This window comes from Phoca vitulina, unplaced genomic scaffold (genome assembly GCF_004348235.1).
Source record: "Phoca vitulina isolate PV1807 unplaced genomic scaffold, GSC_HSeal_1.0 scaffold4, whole genome shotgun sequence".
In the NCBI taxonomy this organism is placed as follows: Eukaryota; Metazoa; Chordata; class Mammalia; order Carnivora; family Phocidae; genus Phoca; species Phoca vitulina.
In genome coordinates this window covers 47,000,341-47,017,844 of record NW_022589707.1, presented here as the reverse complement: position 1 = coordinate 47,017,844, position 17,504 = coordinate 47,000,341, and the positions used below count along the sequence as shown (strand labels likewise).

The following is a 17,504-nucleotide window of genomic DNA, read 5'->3' as shown; positions in this document are numbered from 1 at the left end:
TAACAAATACTTATTTCCATCAAATGATTTGTATATACCTTTAAATTATAGTTATGAATTGGCAGGATTTATTCATCCAGTGTATCTTTAAAAGCACCATGCTTTTAGAAGAATCATAAATGAATTCTCCACTGGGATATAGAGTTTTCTTAATCCAGCAATCAAAAAGGCCAGTCTCTAGTGAGACTTTTCCCTTTCAAACTGAGGTAAGATGGCACTCTACATTTACCTTGTTGAATGTCTTCCCTCTGGAAATATTCTGTAGATTAAACTCTCCTGCCCTTCCTTGGTCCTTTTAGCATAGTAATGTTAAAGTTAGACTATCTACAGCTCTGTCCAACATCACAATTTAGAGATTTTCTTTTTCGAAGATTTTATTTATTTATTTGAGAGAGAGAATGAGATAGAGAGCATGAGAGGGGGGAGGGTCAGAGGGAGAAGCAGACTCCCTGCTGAGCAGGGAGCCTGACGTGGGACTCGATCCCGGGACTCCAGGATCATGACCTGAGCCGAAGGCAGTCGCTTAACCAACTGAGCCACCCAGGCACCCCTAGAGATTTTTTTTAAACTGTTAGGGGTTTTGCGTTAAATTTTAATTTATTCAGTTATCCTCCCAAGTTTCAACAATAAACAGTTCAGTTCAGGATTAAGAACAATTTGTCTTGCTGAACTGAATTGATCTGGTCTATATACTTCAGTTCTTATTTGGCCTTCCCATTTTATGTAGATTTCTTTTCTGTCAACTAAAGTTATCTTTTGGATTTGAGACTTTCATCATTAAAACTTTTATAAAAATGAAACTTGAGCATGAGGAATTTGGGGCACATCCTTACTTCTCAATTTATGTATGACTTTGGGCAAATGACTTGTTAAACCTTAGCTTCCTCATTTGTAATATAGGGAAAATGTACCTGGCTTATGGGGTTCTTTCCTTATTTCACTTGTTGCAAACATGTGTCTGTCTGAAAATGAAAGTTGTCCAATAATACACGAATTCAGAGAATTTTGGACAGAAATAGTACAGTGTCTCTATGCTAGTGAAATCTATGACATCCTTTTCTGTAAAGTTTAAGGGATTGACCAGCAAGGAGGAAGTGCAACTCACCTCCTCACTCAACCAGTAAGCACTCCTCAGTAAGCATATTTTCCTACTCAGACTTCCCAGGTGATAAGAAGATGTCTTCTTGAAGACGTCTGATTGAAAGTTGTTCCACATTTAAAAAAGCCATCATACTTGAATTAACTTTTGTTTCCTTTATGTTTAGACAGCAGCTTCCATTCCTTCCCACCTAACTTCTCAAATGTCTCTCTGATCTCAACCATGTATACACTTCATTCTGTTGTCTCTCTTACATAACTGAGGAGGGTAAATATTATTTTCTTGTTCCTATAGGTTTTTTTTAGTGTAATCCATAGTAGTTACTGCATTGGAACAGCAGCCCCTAACTTTGAAACCTTCACTATAGCCAGAGGAGCTGCCTTTAGTATTTTCCAGGTTATTGATAAGGTAAGACTTCAAACTGCTTTGAAAGAAAACTACCATTACTGCAAGAAAGAAACCAAAAAATTGACACACTTTCTTCACTAAAACAAAAAGATGGGCAAAATCCATGTTGGACAATTGGCTATGGAAAGAGATTGTTTTAACTCTTCTACAAGGACATTGTGTTTTATGGAAACCTTCATGTCTAACTCAATATACTTCTGAAACAGAAAATAAAACATTGTGAAAGAAAACCATCTTTAAACTATTTTTAAGATGTAGAGTGTCAACTTAGTCCATTGAAGATTTGTAACATTCTCTTTGTTTTTCCAAGAAACCTGCAATAGATAACTTCTCAACAAAAGGATATAAACCAGAATGCATAGGAGGAACTGTGGAATTTAAAAATGTTTCTTTCAGTTATCCATCAAGACCATCTGTCAAGGTAGCTTAATTTAATTATAGAATTGTGCAGTTTTCTGATATTATACTGGCTAAGATCTCATCTTAAGAGATTATTTTAGGATCATTTTGACCAAGATTTTGCTACTCTTCTTTGAGACTTCAGGAGAGAAAGAGAGAGAATAAAGAAAAAAGAAAGAGAGGAAGAAAGGGAGGGAGGGAGGGAAAGAGAAAGTGGGGATGGGGGGAGAGTAGGAGGGAAAGAAAGATCAGTAATGGACCAAAAACTCTAGAAGAGCTAGTTACATTTTGCAGCCTCTTTTCTACATTCAACTGACCAAAACATCTTCAATTCCCTGAAATTCCTTTACTCTGCATTTGGGAGCACACCAAAATGTCTTGGATTGATGGCATTACCTATTGCTGGTCTCTGGGTATTATCCCACTCAACAGAGATAACTCATTTTAAGCTTCTAGCCTCTAACCTGGAGGAATTATGCACATGTTGTGCCTTTCCCTTCTCCCTTTCCTAAGAGCTTTACTGCACCAGCATTTGTGTCTCAAGTACTTTCTTCCTCACTTTTAGATACATATACACACTCCTGTGAGTGCGCAGGCACACGTGCAGCACAGAATTTTTCCACCCTCCATCATTTCGTCTTTGACACGTTCTTGTGAAAATATTTGTCTTTTCTTTTTCTTTTTGTTTTATTTGTGTATATATCCAAAAAAAAGTAATTACAGCTAAAAATTGCAAAGAGTAATTACTAATAAAACACCTATTTCATAGAAAAAGGAGACCATGGGGCACCTGGGTGACTCAGTCCTTTAAGTGTACGACTCTTGGTTTTGGCTCAGGTCACGATCTTAGGATTCTGAGATTGAGCCCTGTGTTGGGCTTCATGCTCAGCATGGAGTCTGCTTGTCCCTCTCCCTCTACTCCTCCCTCTGCTCGCTCACGCTCTCTCTCTCATAAATAAAACCTTTAAAAAAAAGAAAAAGGAGACTATGATTTTAAGTAAAATTGATAAAAATTACTAATGACATCAACCTTTAATATAGTTTAAAGTGCCCACATGCCCCCTGCATAATTTGCATCCAGAAAAGATCCATCTACGCCTATTTCCTTATTTTTCTCTAAGTCGTTGGTTGAAATTCTTTTTTCAAAGCTCTTTATTTTTTTAAATTTTTGTTATTTAATCACCATTACTGGAATAGTGTTGTCTTCTACCATTTTTCTTAACATAAACACAACATTTGCAACTACATTTGGGTTGGTTCTTGAACACTTAAGTACCAGTTTGCCATTATATTGCATGGTAAAATGCTCTCTGGGTTTTAAGCAACTATTTTTAAGTGAACTTTTGAAATATGGCCCTTTTGTTAAGCTGGAGAATGAATAATTTTAAACAAAGAAAAAGTCTACCACTTTAAATAAACAAAACACAGATTCTTGGGATGCCTGGGTGGCTCAGTAGGTTAAGCAGCTGCCTTCAGCTCAGGTCATGATCCCAGGGTTCTGGGATTGAGTTCCCTTTCAGCTTCCTTGCTCAGTGGGGAGCCTGCTTCTCCCTCTGCCTGCTGTTCCTCCTGCTTGTGTTCTTTCTTTCTCTATCTCCCTGACAAATAAATAAATAAAATCTTTAAAAAACAAACAAACACAGATTCTTCCAAGGAAAGTACAGAAACCAACTCCAGAGTAGAAGTGCAGATGGGAGAGGAGGTACTCCCACCAGGAGTCCCCAGTTTCTCACCTCCTTGACAGAATTCTTCTCTGCTTGATCCTTTGAAAGTTTTATAAAAAGTTTAGCTTATTTAAAGGGTCTGTTTCTTTACAAATGGGGAAATCAAAGTGAGAGAGTCCAAGGAGAGATTCCCATGTTTTCTGGCTGAGTACATATAAATGCAAGCAAAGATAGGTGAAAGTTGATTGCTATTGTCATTTTGGTAGGGTAGTTATTTGTCAGGCTTCTCTCACATTGCAGGTCTGTAGGACACTTAAAGCTGGTAGCAACCCTCAGTTATTGAGAAAAATTTTAAAGTGCTACCCGAAGTTGAAATGTCCCCATAAGATCTACCAGAAAAAGAGGGTTTCTAATGGTGGAATCCCATTCATGGGAGCACCTAGGGAGTCTTGCTGGTTGCTTTACTTTGCAATATATTTTGCGATAATGTTAAATATATTTTTTAAGAAAGAATTTTCTTAAATACCTCATGAAAATACCTGGCAAGATTTCATTCAGTTGTTGCAAATTAGAAGATAAAAGCTTTCACTAACTTGGTAGTCGTTAAATTGATATAAATTCAAAATGTGAACAGTTTGCTGTCGCTAGTTAATATTCTATGAGTACTCTTAATCTAGATCTCCTCTTTATATAGAGAGATGGTAAGAGATTTTTTTGATATCATTTTCCAAAATTATGTAAATTTTTATTATACATGTACATGAAACAAAACAAGATCTAAATTTGCTTTTAAGTGTCACAGAATTCATTTTCTGTTTATAATTATACATTAAATTTCTGAAAATATGTGAATCATATTCTCACTTACCTACTTTTATAGAATTTTTCTCCCTACATCCCAATAGATTCTGAAAGATCTGAATCTCAAAATTCAGTCTGGAGAGACAGTAGCCTTGGTTGGCCCCAGCGGCAGTGGAAAGAGTACTACAATCCAGCTTCTACAAAGGTTATATGATCCTGACAATGGCTTTGTAAGTGCACCTAGCAAAATCATTCATAGCCCACATGATGAAATTAGGAAATACGACCTATAACAGAGAGCTTACAGATATATCAATTTTTCATTTTTAACAGTGGAGCTGAGAAAAGCCAAATCATTTTCTTTCCTGCATATTCATTCATTCACCAAATATTTATTGAACACCTACTGTGTGCTAGGCACTGTTCTATGTCCTGGGGAACATTGATGAGCAAAGCATAAAAACCTCTGCCCTCATCAAATTTACACTGTAGTAAGTAGAGACCGACAAATAAAATAAGTAAACCATATAGTATGATAGAAGGTGATGAAAGCTGTGGAGAAAAATAACATAATTTGTAGTACCCAGAATTTACAAGATTATCAGTTTCTCAAAACTTCCCAGAAGAATATCTGTAGAAAATATGCTCTCTCATTTTTTTTCTATCATCCATAATGTTGCACTTGACTTTGTTACCTTGTAAATAGCATAGAGAATAAGACTATGATAGTCACAGAAGCATGATTTTTAATGCTTCTATTCAGATTTTTCAACTATTTAAAAGAAAATCTACTCTGCTAGAGCCTGGTTTCATTTAAATTTGACTTCCTAAGTCTTCATTTGGAGTATACTAGACTCATGTATTCATGCTAATATTAAATAAATAATTGGATAAGCATGCCATACATAAAGCAGTTTCATAGAATACCCATGCCCAGAGAGAATACCAAAGTTGGTGAGAAAGATAGGCTCTGTGAGTTATAATTATCAAACCTTGGCTCTGCCACTGGAATATTTGGAGTAATGGGTAATGGCACTATCTATGAAGAAGACTGTGTTCATTTACTATTATTTATACAAAAGAATAGAAGACATGTTTGCCTTTTGCAGTGAAATGGGGTGTTGAAGAGAAGAAAGGGTATTTCCTAAGGTCACCTGGCTGGCTCGGTTGGAAGAGCATGTGACTCTTGATCTCAGGGTTGTGAATTTGAGACCCATGTGGGAAATAAAACTTAAAAAAAAAAAAAGTGTATTTCCTAGAAAAATATGCAAATGTCGCATCAGTCTTAAAATAACAAAACTGAAGTTTGTTACATGTGTTGACATGATAACATTTGTGGCTCCTATAGCATGTATCTACATAGGAACTAATTTGTTTTTCTTTCTTTTTTTTTTTTTTAAATATTTTATTTATTTATTTGACAGAGAGAGAACACAAGCAGGGGGAGTGGGGGAGGGAGAAGCAGGCTTCCCGCCGAGCGGGGAACCCGATGCGGGGCTCGATCCCAGGACCCCGGGATCATGACCTGAGCCGAAGGCAGCCGCTTAACCGACTGAGCCACCCAGGTGCCCCTAATTTGTTTTTCTTAAGAGTTAAGATATGCAGGTGGTTTGACAAGACAGATTCTAAGCCAGGTTTTTGATGTTTTATTGGTTCCCATCTATCAGAAAAAGTCTGTTGACAATATACATACTATAAATATTTTATCAAAATAAGTCTTTGATCCCTGAAATACCCTGCTTCTCAGCTTAGGGTTTGAACTAGTAAAAAAAGACTAAACCCAATGCAGTGTAAGGCATCACAACATGATTCATTTCTTTGGTTTGGCAGATCACAGTGGATGGGAATGACATCAAAACTTTAAATGTGCACCATTATCGAGAACATATTGGAGTGGTCAGCCAAGAGCCTGTTTTGTTTGAGACCACCATTAATAACAATATTAAATATGGACGAGATGGAGTGACTGATGAAGAGATTGAGAAAGCAGCAAAGGAAGCAAATGCTTATGATTTTATAATGGCATTTCCCAATGTAAGTACACTATGTCGCCTGTGTTCTTAGCTTAGAACTAAAGCAGTGCAATATTCCAAAATAAGATAACAAAACAATAATTTCTATAGAGTAGGGGGAGTGTGAATAATTGTTGGATTGTCCTAGATGAAATGTCTATAAATGAGAAAGCATGGCAGCAACCAAAAGAAGAAATGCATCACTGAAAGGTCAGTTTTTAAAAATCATATTTAGTTCTTACTGGTTCTCACTGCAACTGTAAAAGAAAAATAAATGAAGAATGTATTAAAATATAACAAAGAAATATGAGACAAGATCATCGGTCCAAGCTGAGAATTGCTGTGTCTGCAGAATGTTGATTTGTAAGGCCATCTTGTGGCTAAAAGTGGGAATGTCACAGACAGTGTTGAGATAGGTTCTGTGATAAGGCAAAAGGAAAACTAGGACCATTTTTTAGAAGCACATGAAGCCAATATTGGACAAGAAATGTAAAATCATATTTGGAAAGAGATATAATAAACTAAAACTCTTGATATTAGGACATATCAGATCCTAATGGATATTTAGAATTGATAGCTATAAAAACCATTTATTTACATTTCCCAAAGTATTCATTCATCAATATCACCTGAAACTGTTGTGGGGAGCACCCTGTGAATTACAAAAGGATGAGATTTGAAATTAAAATACAGAATAAGGGGTGCCTGGGTGGTGCAGTCAGTTAAGCGTCCGACTCTTGGTTTCAGCTCAGGTCATGATCTCAGGGTCCTGAGATCGAGCCCTGCGGTGGGCTCTATGCTCAGCAAGGAGTCTGCTTGAGATTCTTTCTCTCCCTGTCCGTCTGCCCCTCCCCACCACGTGCACATATTTCCCTCTCTTTCTGTCTCTCTCTCACTAAACTAAATAAATAAATCTTTAAAAAATAAAATACAGAATAAAATTCTACTATACCAAAAGGCAACAGTAACAAAGAAGTTTATTTCAGTGAATATATTTTACAAACCATACTCCATGGGTCATAATAATTTTGTCCTTTCTTTTGTTTCTTTTAATAAAAACTTTTGTTATGTCAGTAATTACCTTTTATCCCCATTATTTAGGGTCATAATTGGAATAGCAAACTCATTAATTAACGGGCTTGAGGTCATTCTTTGCCTTGTAGTTTGGGAAAACAGACTTCCTTTCTTTGACCTTTTGGCACTTTCAATGACTTCCTTTCCTCAAACACCAAGGATCTTCAGTTTCCCACTTGAAATTAGGGAGTTTTCTGGGGCCTCTTAAATCATACCCATAAGTTACAACTTGCCTTTAGTAAAAGGCCAGTATTTACACAAAGATGTCCCTTGCTATAAATTTAATGTAAATCTTAAAGATATAATCCAAAGAACAAATTAAAGATACTGGCTTATCATGATGGAAACTAAATTCCACAACCATGGTTGACCAGAGAAATAATAATAAGCACAGTAATAAATACAATTTCCAGAAGTCCTCAACAGAAAAATTGGGGAAATTGGTGTTTAAAAATAAATGCCATTACTTCTATGATATTTTTTAATTATTTTTTTAAATTTTTTAAATTTTTAAAATATTTTAAATTTTTTTTTAAAAAATTTAATTATTTATTTTTAAATTAATGTATTAAGATTAACTGATATTTCCTAACCTTTTCCCATAAACAACCATAAAACTGGTTAAAATATATTAGGCATAGGATAATTGTTTCCAAACATTGGACAAGAGGTAACACAAAACTGTGATCCCTGAGAGAAACAAAACTCATGAGGAAAGTCCCTGATTTGCAGCATTCTGGATAGGAACAAATCTCTGACCCCATCTCTGTGAACTGGAATCCAGACAGAACATGGCACTAGACTAAACTGAAAGGCAGAGATAGAATTTCAGGGCAGCTTAAGCAACTGGAGAGGCAATGAAAGAGCTGTGGAGTTAAGGTATTGGGGTAGACGTCCCTGTAGGCACCCCTTGGGAATCCTTATCTGAGGATAAGACTTCCCAAGGATTACCAGAGAGCAGCTGCTACAAAGCTGGGAATAGAACAGAGATACTACAAGTCAAGGAGTGTGATGGGGATGTTGAAAGCACAGCCCAGAGTGGAGAGATAACATTAACACCTTTTTAATACCGCAGGCATATACCTGAGACACCAAAAAAGACCACACCTTAGGAGTAAAGACCATACCTTAGAGTATGCTGACTCTAGACCTGCCCTAACAAATTCTAAAACCAAGCCATGACAAGATCCCCAGAGGAGATAGAACTTATACGTTGGGTCCTGCCAAGTTTAGAGATTTTCTACAGATTCACCTCAACAAAGCACAAAACCAGGATTACACAAGTTCAAAATGATCAGTCAGGATTTGAATTGCTTACTAGAACAAAAATCAACTTTGTTTTCAGAAGAAAACAGAATTCAGAGTTTCTCCAACATAACATGCACAGAATTCAGTATATATTCTGCAATAATCAGATATACAAAGAAACAGGAAACTATGACCCATAAGCAAGAAATCATAATCTAAATGTTTATGCACTTAAGAAAAGCTTCAAAATGCATGAAGCAAAAACTGCCACACCTAAAAGGAGAAATAGACAAACCCACAATTTTATTGAAGCCTTCAGTACTTGATAGAACAAGTAGGCAGAAAATCAGTAAGGCTATAGATGACCTGAACAATGCTATCCAACAACGAGATCTAACTGACATTTATAGAACACTCCACCCAATAACAGCAGAGTACATTCTTTTCAAGTACACATGGAACATTCACTGAGATAGATAATATTCTGGGCCATTAAAAAAAAAAACAACTTTGCAAGTTCAAAGAAAACATATAAAAAATGTTCTCAGACAATAATAGAATTAAAGTGTAGAAATCAGTAACAGAAATATATCTGAAAAATCTGCAAATATTTGATGAGATCGGGTGTGTTCAGGGTGGTATGGCCATAGACTGGAAAATCCACAAATCTTTGAAAATTAAATAACTCACTTGTAGATAATTTATGCCTGAAAGAGGAAGTTTCAAGGAAAATTAATGACTATTTTAAACTAAATAAAAATGAAACCGCTATGTATCAGTACTTGTAGAATACAGTTAAAGAACTGCTTTAAGAGAAATTTACAGCATTAAATTCTTCTTTGAGAAAGAAAAAAAGATCCAAAATCTGTAAATGAAGCTTCCAATATGAGAAACTGGAGTAAGAAGAGCACGTTGACCCCAAAGCAAACAGAAGGGAAATAAGATTAGAGCAAAAATCAGTGAAAGCAAAAACAGAAAAACATTAGAAAGAATCATTAAAATCCAAAGCTGTTTGCTTGAAAAGATTAATGAAATCAGTAAAACAATAGCAAGGCTGATAAAGAATCAAAAAAGAGAAAAAAATTACCAATCTCAGGAATGAAAGATAGTACATCACTATTGATCTCAAAGAGATTAAAAGATTACAGGAATAGTATGAGCAAAGCTATGCCTATGAATTTGACTACTTAGTTGAGGGTCAATTTATTGAAAGACACAAACTGCCAAAACTCACTGAAAAAGAAGTAGATAATCTTAGTAAGACCTGTAACTATAAAAAAAGTTGACTAGATTTCTAAATAGTGGCAACAGTTACAAATGAAAATAAAATTAAAAGTGGCATTCACAATAGCATCAAAAAATATTAAAGTAGAACAAATTTAATGTAAGGTGTAAATCTTCTATATGAAAAATATGAAATGTTTCTGAGAGAAACTAAAGATCTAAATGAATAGAATGTAACTTATTCATTGATTTAGAGATGCAGTATTTTTAAAGATATGTGTTCTCCCAAAATTGATAAATTTGTTGCTATACCAGTCAAAATCCCAGTAGTCTTTTTTTGTGTGTCTAGAAATTGACTTGCTGATTCCAAAATTTATTTGAAAATTTAAAGGACCAAAAATAGGCAAAACAATTATGAAAAAAACCCAGCAAAGCTGGAAGATATATAATATCTAATTTTAAGACAGCAATTAAGGCAGTGGAAATGGCACAACAATGGACATGTAGATCAGTAGAATAAAATAGAGGCCAGAAATAGACCCACGCATATCTAGTCAGATGACTTTTGACAAGGCCAGTATTAATTTGGTGGGGGAAAAGAAAGTCTTTTCAACAAACGGTGCTGGAAAAATTGGATATCCATATGAGAAAAACAAGTGAAATGTGGCCCTTACCTCACCCCATACACACATATTTATTTGCCATGGATCTTAGATCAAATGTAAAAACTTAAACTATCAAGGGGCACCTGGATGGCTCAGTCAGTTGAGCATCCAACTCTTGATTTCAGCTCAGGTCATGATCTCAGGGTCATGTGATTGAGCCCCAAGTCAGGCTCCCCACTCAGCAAGGAGTCCGCTTGAGATTCTTTCCCTCTGCCCCTCCTCCCACTTGTGCTCACTCTCTCTCTCTCTAAAAATAAATTAATCTTTAAAAAAAAAAAAAAGAAAAACTTGAAAGTATCAAACTTCAAAAATAAAAACTTAGGTGAAAAACCTTTATGACTTTGAAGTAGCCAAGGATTTCTTAGATAGAAAAGTATTTACTATTTAAAAAATGATAAACTGAACTTTATTGAAATTAAAACCTTTTAAAATACACTATTTAGAAGGTAAAAAGACAAGACAGAGTGAAAGAAAATATTCACAATACACACATCTGACAAAGGACACGCACCCAGGATATATATAGAACTCTTATAACACAATTATAAAACAAAAAAGTGTACAAACTTGAACAGATATTTCACACACCCACAAAAAGAAATAGACAATATACACATGAAAAATATTCAACATTATTAGTCAACAGGGAAATCCAAAGTAAAACCAAAGTGAGATACCATTCCACACTTGCTAGAATGGCCAAAACTAAAAAGAATAACAATAACTTTTGATGAGGATGTAAAGCAATTAAATCTCTTATTCATTCTGAATAAAGTGAATTGGTACAGTTACTTTAGAAAGAAATTTGCCACTTTATTATAATGTTAAACATACACTTATGACTCAGCATTCTATTTCCACAAATTTTTCCAAAAGAAATGAAAATATGACCTCAAGAACATTATGTACATGAATGTTCATGGCAGCTTTATTCATACTATTCAAAAGTTGGAAACAGTGCAGATGTTCATCAGCAGCTGAATAAACAAATTGTGGTTGATATATAATTGTTAGATGAAATACAAGATTTTCAATACATTTTGAATTTCAGATAAACAATGAATAATTTTAGCATAAGTATATCCTAAATATTGTATGAGATATACTTATGCTAAAGAAGTATTCACTGTTAACTGAAAATCAAAATTAACTGAGCCCCATGGTTTTTTGTTTTTGTTTTTGTTAAATTTGGTAACCCAAAGTAGATTCACATTGTGTGAAGCACTGCTCAGAAATAAATAGGAGTGAATTGCTCATGCACACAATATGGATGAATCTCAAAAATATGCTAGGTAAGACAGACCAAAAAAGTACACATTGCAATTATAGCAAAGCTTCATGGTACAATGTTAATATACAAAAGTCAGTCATTTTCCTATATATCAGCAATGAATAAGTGGAATCTGACATTAAAAGCACAATACTATTTATATTAGCATCCAAAATAATGAATTACTTAGGTATAAATCTAACAAAGTTTGTACAAGAACTATATAAAGAAAACTACAAGACTCTGATGAATGAAATCAAAAAAGAATTTTTTAAATAGAGAGATATTCCATGTGTGTGGAGAGAAAGACTCAATATTGCCAGATGTCAGTTCTTCCCAACTTGATCTATAGATTCAGTGCAATTCCAATCAAAATCCTAGCAAGTTATTTTGTGGATATCAACAAACCAATTTTAATGTCTATATGGAGAGGTAAAAGGCCCACAATAGACAACACAATATTGAAGAAGAACAAAGTTAAAGGACTACACCCTCTAACTTTAAAACTCACTATAAATCTACAGTAATCAAGACAGTGTGGTATTGGTGAAAGAATAGGCAAATAGATCAGTGGAACAGAATATAGAGTTTAGAAACAGACTCACATAAATATAATCATCTAGTCTATGACAAAAGAGCAAAGGCAATACAACAGATCACATATAATGTGTGTTATTGCTCATTTCAGTGAACAAATGGAACAACTGGACATCCACATGTAAAAAAATAAATCTAGATACAGACCTTATACCTTTAACAAAAATTAACTCAAAATGAATCATAGACCTAAATATGAAATACAAAATCATAAAACTCCTAGAGAAAATGTAGTAGAAAACTGATATGACTTGGGTATTGCAAGATTTTTTCAATACATCAAAGGCACAAACCATGAAAGAAGTTGAACTTCATTAAAATTAAAACTGCTCTGCAGAAGACAATGAGAAAAGCATGAGAAGATAAGCCACAGACTGGGTGAAAACATTTGCAAAACACATATCCAAGAAAGAACTGTCATCCAAAAATATATAAACAAATCTTAAAATTCAGCAATAAGAAAACAACCTGATTTAAAAACAGGCCAAAGATCTTTACAGACACTTCACCAAAGGAGATATGCTGATGGCAAATAGGTGCGTGAAAAGATGTTCCACATCATATGTCATCAGGAAAATGCAAAATAAAACAATGAGATGTTACTACATGCCCTTTAGAATAGCCAAAATCCAAAACACTGACAACACCATATGCTGACGAGGATGTGGAGCAACATTCACTGCTGGTGTGAATACAAAAGGGTATGGGCATTTGGGAAGTTGTTTGTTGGTTTCTTATAAAACTAAACATATTCTTACCATATTATCTACTAATCATGCTCCTTGGTATTCACCCAAAGGAGTTGAAAACTTAGGTTCACACAAAAACCTACACACAGATGTTTATAGCAGATTTATTTGTATCTCCAAAGCTTGGAAGCAACCAAGATGTCCTTCCGTAGGTGAATGGATGAATAAACAGTGGTATGTCCAGACAATGGGATGTTATTCAGTGCTAAAAAGAATGATCAATCAAGCCATGAAAACATGGAAAAATTTTAAATACATATTACTAAGTGGAAGAAACCAGTCTGAAAAAGCTACATACTGTATGATTTAAACTATATGACATTCTTGAGAAAGCAAAACTATGGAAACAGTAATAAAAGATGAGTGGTTGTCAGAGTTTGAGGTGGAGGTGGGGAAGAATAGGCAGAGCGCAGTGGATTTTTAGGGTAGTGAAAATACTCTGTATGATGCTATAACAATTGGATACATGTCATTATACATTTGTCCAAACTCATAAAATGTACACCACCAAGAGTGAATCCTAATGTAATCTATGGTTTTGGGTGATTATGATATGTCAATATAGCTTCATCAGTTGTAACAAATGTACCACTCTTGTGGAGGATGTTGGATGAGGGGACATCCTGTGGGATGGGGGACATTGCATGTGTGTGGCAAAGGTATATGGGAAATCTCTATACCCTCTTCTCAATTGTACCATGAACCTAAAACTGCTCTTAACAAATGAGTCAAAAGAAGGCATGCACTGTATGAGTCTGTTTATTTGAAGTTCTAGAACTAATGAAATTAATTTATAATGATAAAAATCAAATCATTGTGTTGATTTAGACTGGAAAGATTCATGAGGGAACTTTCTAGGGTGATGGAAATATTCTGTATCTTTACTGGGGTGGTGATAACATGGCTGTACTCATTTGTCAAAATTCATAGAACCATATCCTTAAAATGTGTGCATTTTATTGTGTATAAATTATTTCTCAATAAGGTTTATGTTTTTTAAAAATGTGAAGGTCAGACTCTAGAATAATCAAAGGTTTAGAAAGAATATTTAAATTTATATCCTTGAAGAAATGAGCTTTAGGTCATAGACCTATTCCAATACAATATTACTATGTTTCATTAGTTTTAGAAATTACCTCCAACTTCAAATATCTAATATCTACTCTGTTAAAGATGTATATCCCGAAATATAAAAAATAAAATAAGCAAAAGAAGGTCTAAAAAGTGTTCCAAGATGGAAAAATATTTTGAGAAGTTTGTTTTTGCATTAATCTTCTCATACTTCTTTTCAAAATATCCAGGAAGGAAATTGTAGATAATATATTAAATTGCTAGTAAACCTTTCAAATAATAGTTAAGAATGTAGTTGTATTACTGTGTATTACTCCTTTTAAAGATATTAGTACATTATAAAACTGTCTTTAAAAACTTTGAAAATTTGTTCAAATTATTGTTAATCTACCTAAAAATCCTTGATGATCATATGTTCTCATTTCCTTTTTTTTTTAAGATTTTATTTATTTATTTGTCAGAGAGAGAGAGAGAGAGAGAGCACACGCAGGGGGAGCGGCAGAGGGAGAAACAGGCTCCCCGCTGAGCAGGGAGCCAGATGTGGAACTCCATCCTGGGATCCTGGACCCTGGGATCATGACCTGAGCCGAAGGCAGACCCTTAACTGACTGAGCCACCCAGGAGTCCCCGTTCTCATTTCTTTTAGTCCTAGCCAAATTTTTCTTAGTCCTAGCTAAATTTCTCTTTACTAGACTCTTTTTTTCAAATAGTTGTTTGTTTTTACAAAGAAAAAAATTAAAGGTCAAAAGCAGCCAGGCTGAAGTAGTGATTAAGCTGGGTAGTAAAACACAACTGTGATTGTTTGTCATTTCCTGTTCAAATGATTTGATCATGCTGCCTTCTCTTTCTGTGCTCTTTCCTATTTTTTCATTAGAGATTTAATACCTTGGTAGGAGAAAAAGGAGCACAAATGAGTGGAGGACAGAAACAGAGAATCGCTATTGCTCGAGCTTTAGTTCGAAACCCAAAGATCCTGATCTTAGATGAGGCTACATCTGCCCTAGATACAGAAAGTGAATCAGTTGTTCAAGCTGCACTGGAGAAGGTAAGTGAGCAGATCATTTCTTATTTCCATATTCCTGGTTCAACACTGTTTTTAACACAAGAAAGTATGGCTCTGCAGTAGATTATTTGTTGAGTTCAGAGCTGTCTTTAAGGTATTGATGCAGAGTGTTCACCCTTGTAAAAACTTATACATGATGGAAATGATTTGGATGAGAGAAGAAGATGCTATAGTTGGTGCTAAAAACATATAGAAGGCTGATACCCAAGCAGTCATCCCATATATGCCTTTTTTCCAATAGGTCTGCACTTTACACCTCCCCATAATAACCCTACACCACTACCACCATCGCAGCTATAACCACATTCACTCCTAGCCTCTTCTGTACACACCTGTGGGTTCTCTTCTGTGACCACTTTTCCTCTTTAGAGCACCCCCAAAGACTTTTTAACTTAATTTCACCTCCAGTGGAGAAGCAGTCTGGTTTGTCCTGCCCTTGAACCATCCTCCTCTAAGAGCCCTGGGCCCTCTAACCTCACACTGACCTCCTGCTTACTGCATACTACTGACGTGCTTCAGGACCACAATGCAGGGATGGTCCCTTACCAAATTATGTTGCATTTGTTAGAGTAGTTGGTGGCAGTGATACGAAAAACCATTGAATACTTTTTTCAATGGGCAACGCTACTTTTACTTTTTTTTCTAGATTTATTTATTTGAGAGAGAGAGTGAGCGGTGGGAGAGGGAGAGAAAGAATCTCAAGCAGACTCCCTGCTGAGCATGGAGCCCAACACAGGGCTCAGTCTCCCAACCCTGAGATCATGAGCTGAGCTGAAATTAAGAGTAAACTCAACCGACTGAGCCGCCCAGGCGACCCCAACCCCTTTTTTTTTTTTTTAATTTTTTTTTTAAATTTTTTTATTGTTATGTTAATCCCCATACATTACATCATTAGTTTTAGATATAGTGTTCCATGATTCATTGTTTGTGCATAACACCCAGTGCTCCATGCAGAACGTGCCCTCCTCAATACCCATCACCAGGCTAACCCATCCTCCCAACCCCCTCCCCTCTAGAACCCTCAGTTTGTTTTTCAGAGTCCATCGTCTCTCATGGTTCTTCTCCCCCTCCGATTTCCCCCCCTTCATTCTTCCCCTCCTGCTACATTCTTCTTCTTCTTTTTTTCTTTCTTAACATATATTGCATTATTTGTTTCAGAGGTACAGATCTGAGATTCAACAGTCCTGCACAATTCACAGCGCTTACCAGAACACATACCCTCCCCAGTGTCCATCACCCAGTCACCCCATCCCTCCCACCCCACCCCCCACTCCAGCAACCCTCAGTTTGTTTCCTGAGATTAAGAATTCCTCATATCAGTGAGGTCATATGATACATGTCTTTCTCTGTTTGACTTATTTCGCTCAGCATAATACCCTCCAGTTCCATCCACGTCGTTGCAAATGGCAAGATCTTATTCCTTTTGATGGCTGCATAATATTCCATTGTATATATATACCACATCTTCTTTATCCATTCATCTGTTGATAGACATCTTGGCTCTTTCCACAGTTTGGCTATTGTGGACATTGCTGCTATAAACATCGGGGTGCACGTAGCCTTTCGGGTCCCTACTTTTGTATCTTTGGGGTAAATACCCAGTAGTGCAATTGCTGGATCATATGGTAGCTCTATTTTCAACTTTTTGAGGAACCTCCATACTGTTCTCCAGAGTGGCTGCACCAGCTTGCATTCCCACCAACAGTGTAGGAGGGTTCCCCTTTCTCCGCATCCCCGCCAACATCTGTCATTTCCTGACTTGTTAATTTTAGCCATTCTGACTGGTGTGAGGTGGTATCTCATTGAGGTTTTGATTTGGATTTCCCTGATGCCGAGCGATATTGAACACTTTTTCATGTGTCTCCCAACCCCTTTTTTAAATCATGGCCTTCAGACCCTTCAGAAGGCTTCATGACACATATTACTGTGAGCTTGTTTGAAAATGTGTTTTTCTGCCTAAGAAAATTACAGGCTTTTTCTTTTTAAATACTAACTTTGTGCAACCAGAAATGGATACTGGCAGCCAGAGTGCCCACTACTTTATTAAATTATCTATTAGTTACTATTATCACTTGCAAGTCAGATTGTTTCAAATGTTTCAAGGCCTGAAGTTCTATTTTCTGGATTTCTTAAGTTAGGCTTGCTGCAAAGTAGTTTTGC

At 35.7% G+C, this 17,504-nt stretch overlaps 1 protein-coding gene across 1 annotated transcript in view; it reads left to right on the top strand.

The window, feature by feature from the left end:
• Window positions 1-17,504, top strand: part of ABCB5 (ATP binding cassette subfamily B member 5) — a 119,635-nt gene that overhangs the window by 21,351 nt on the left and 80,780 nt on the right. The window contains exons 9-13 of the mRNA XM_032401225.1: window positions 1,394-1,507; window positions 1,818-1,928; window positions 4,476-4,601; window positions 6,202-6,405; window positions 15,156-15,326. Coding sequence (XP_032257116.1) covers window positions 1,394-1,507; window positions 1,818-1,928; window positions 4,476-4,601; window positions 6,202-6,405; window positions 15,156-15,326 — 726 coding nt within the window. The remainder of the gene's footprint in view (window positions 1-1,393; window positions 1,508-1,817; window positions 1,929-4,475; window positions 4,602-6,201; window positions 6,406-15,155; window positions 15,327-17,504) is intronic.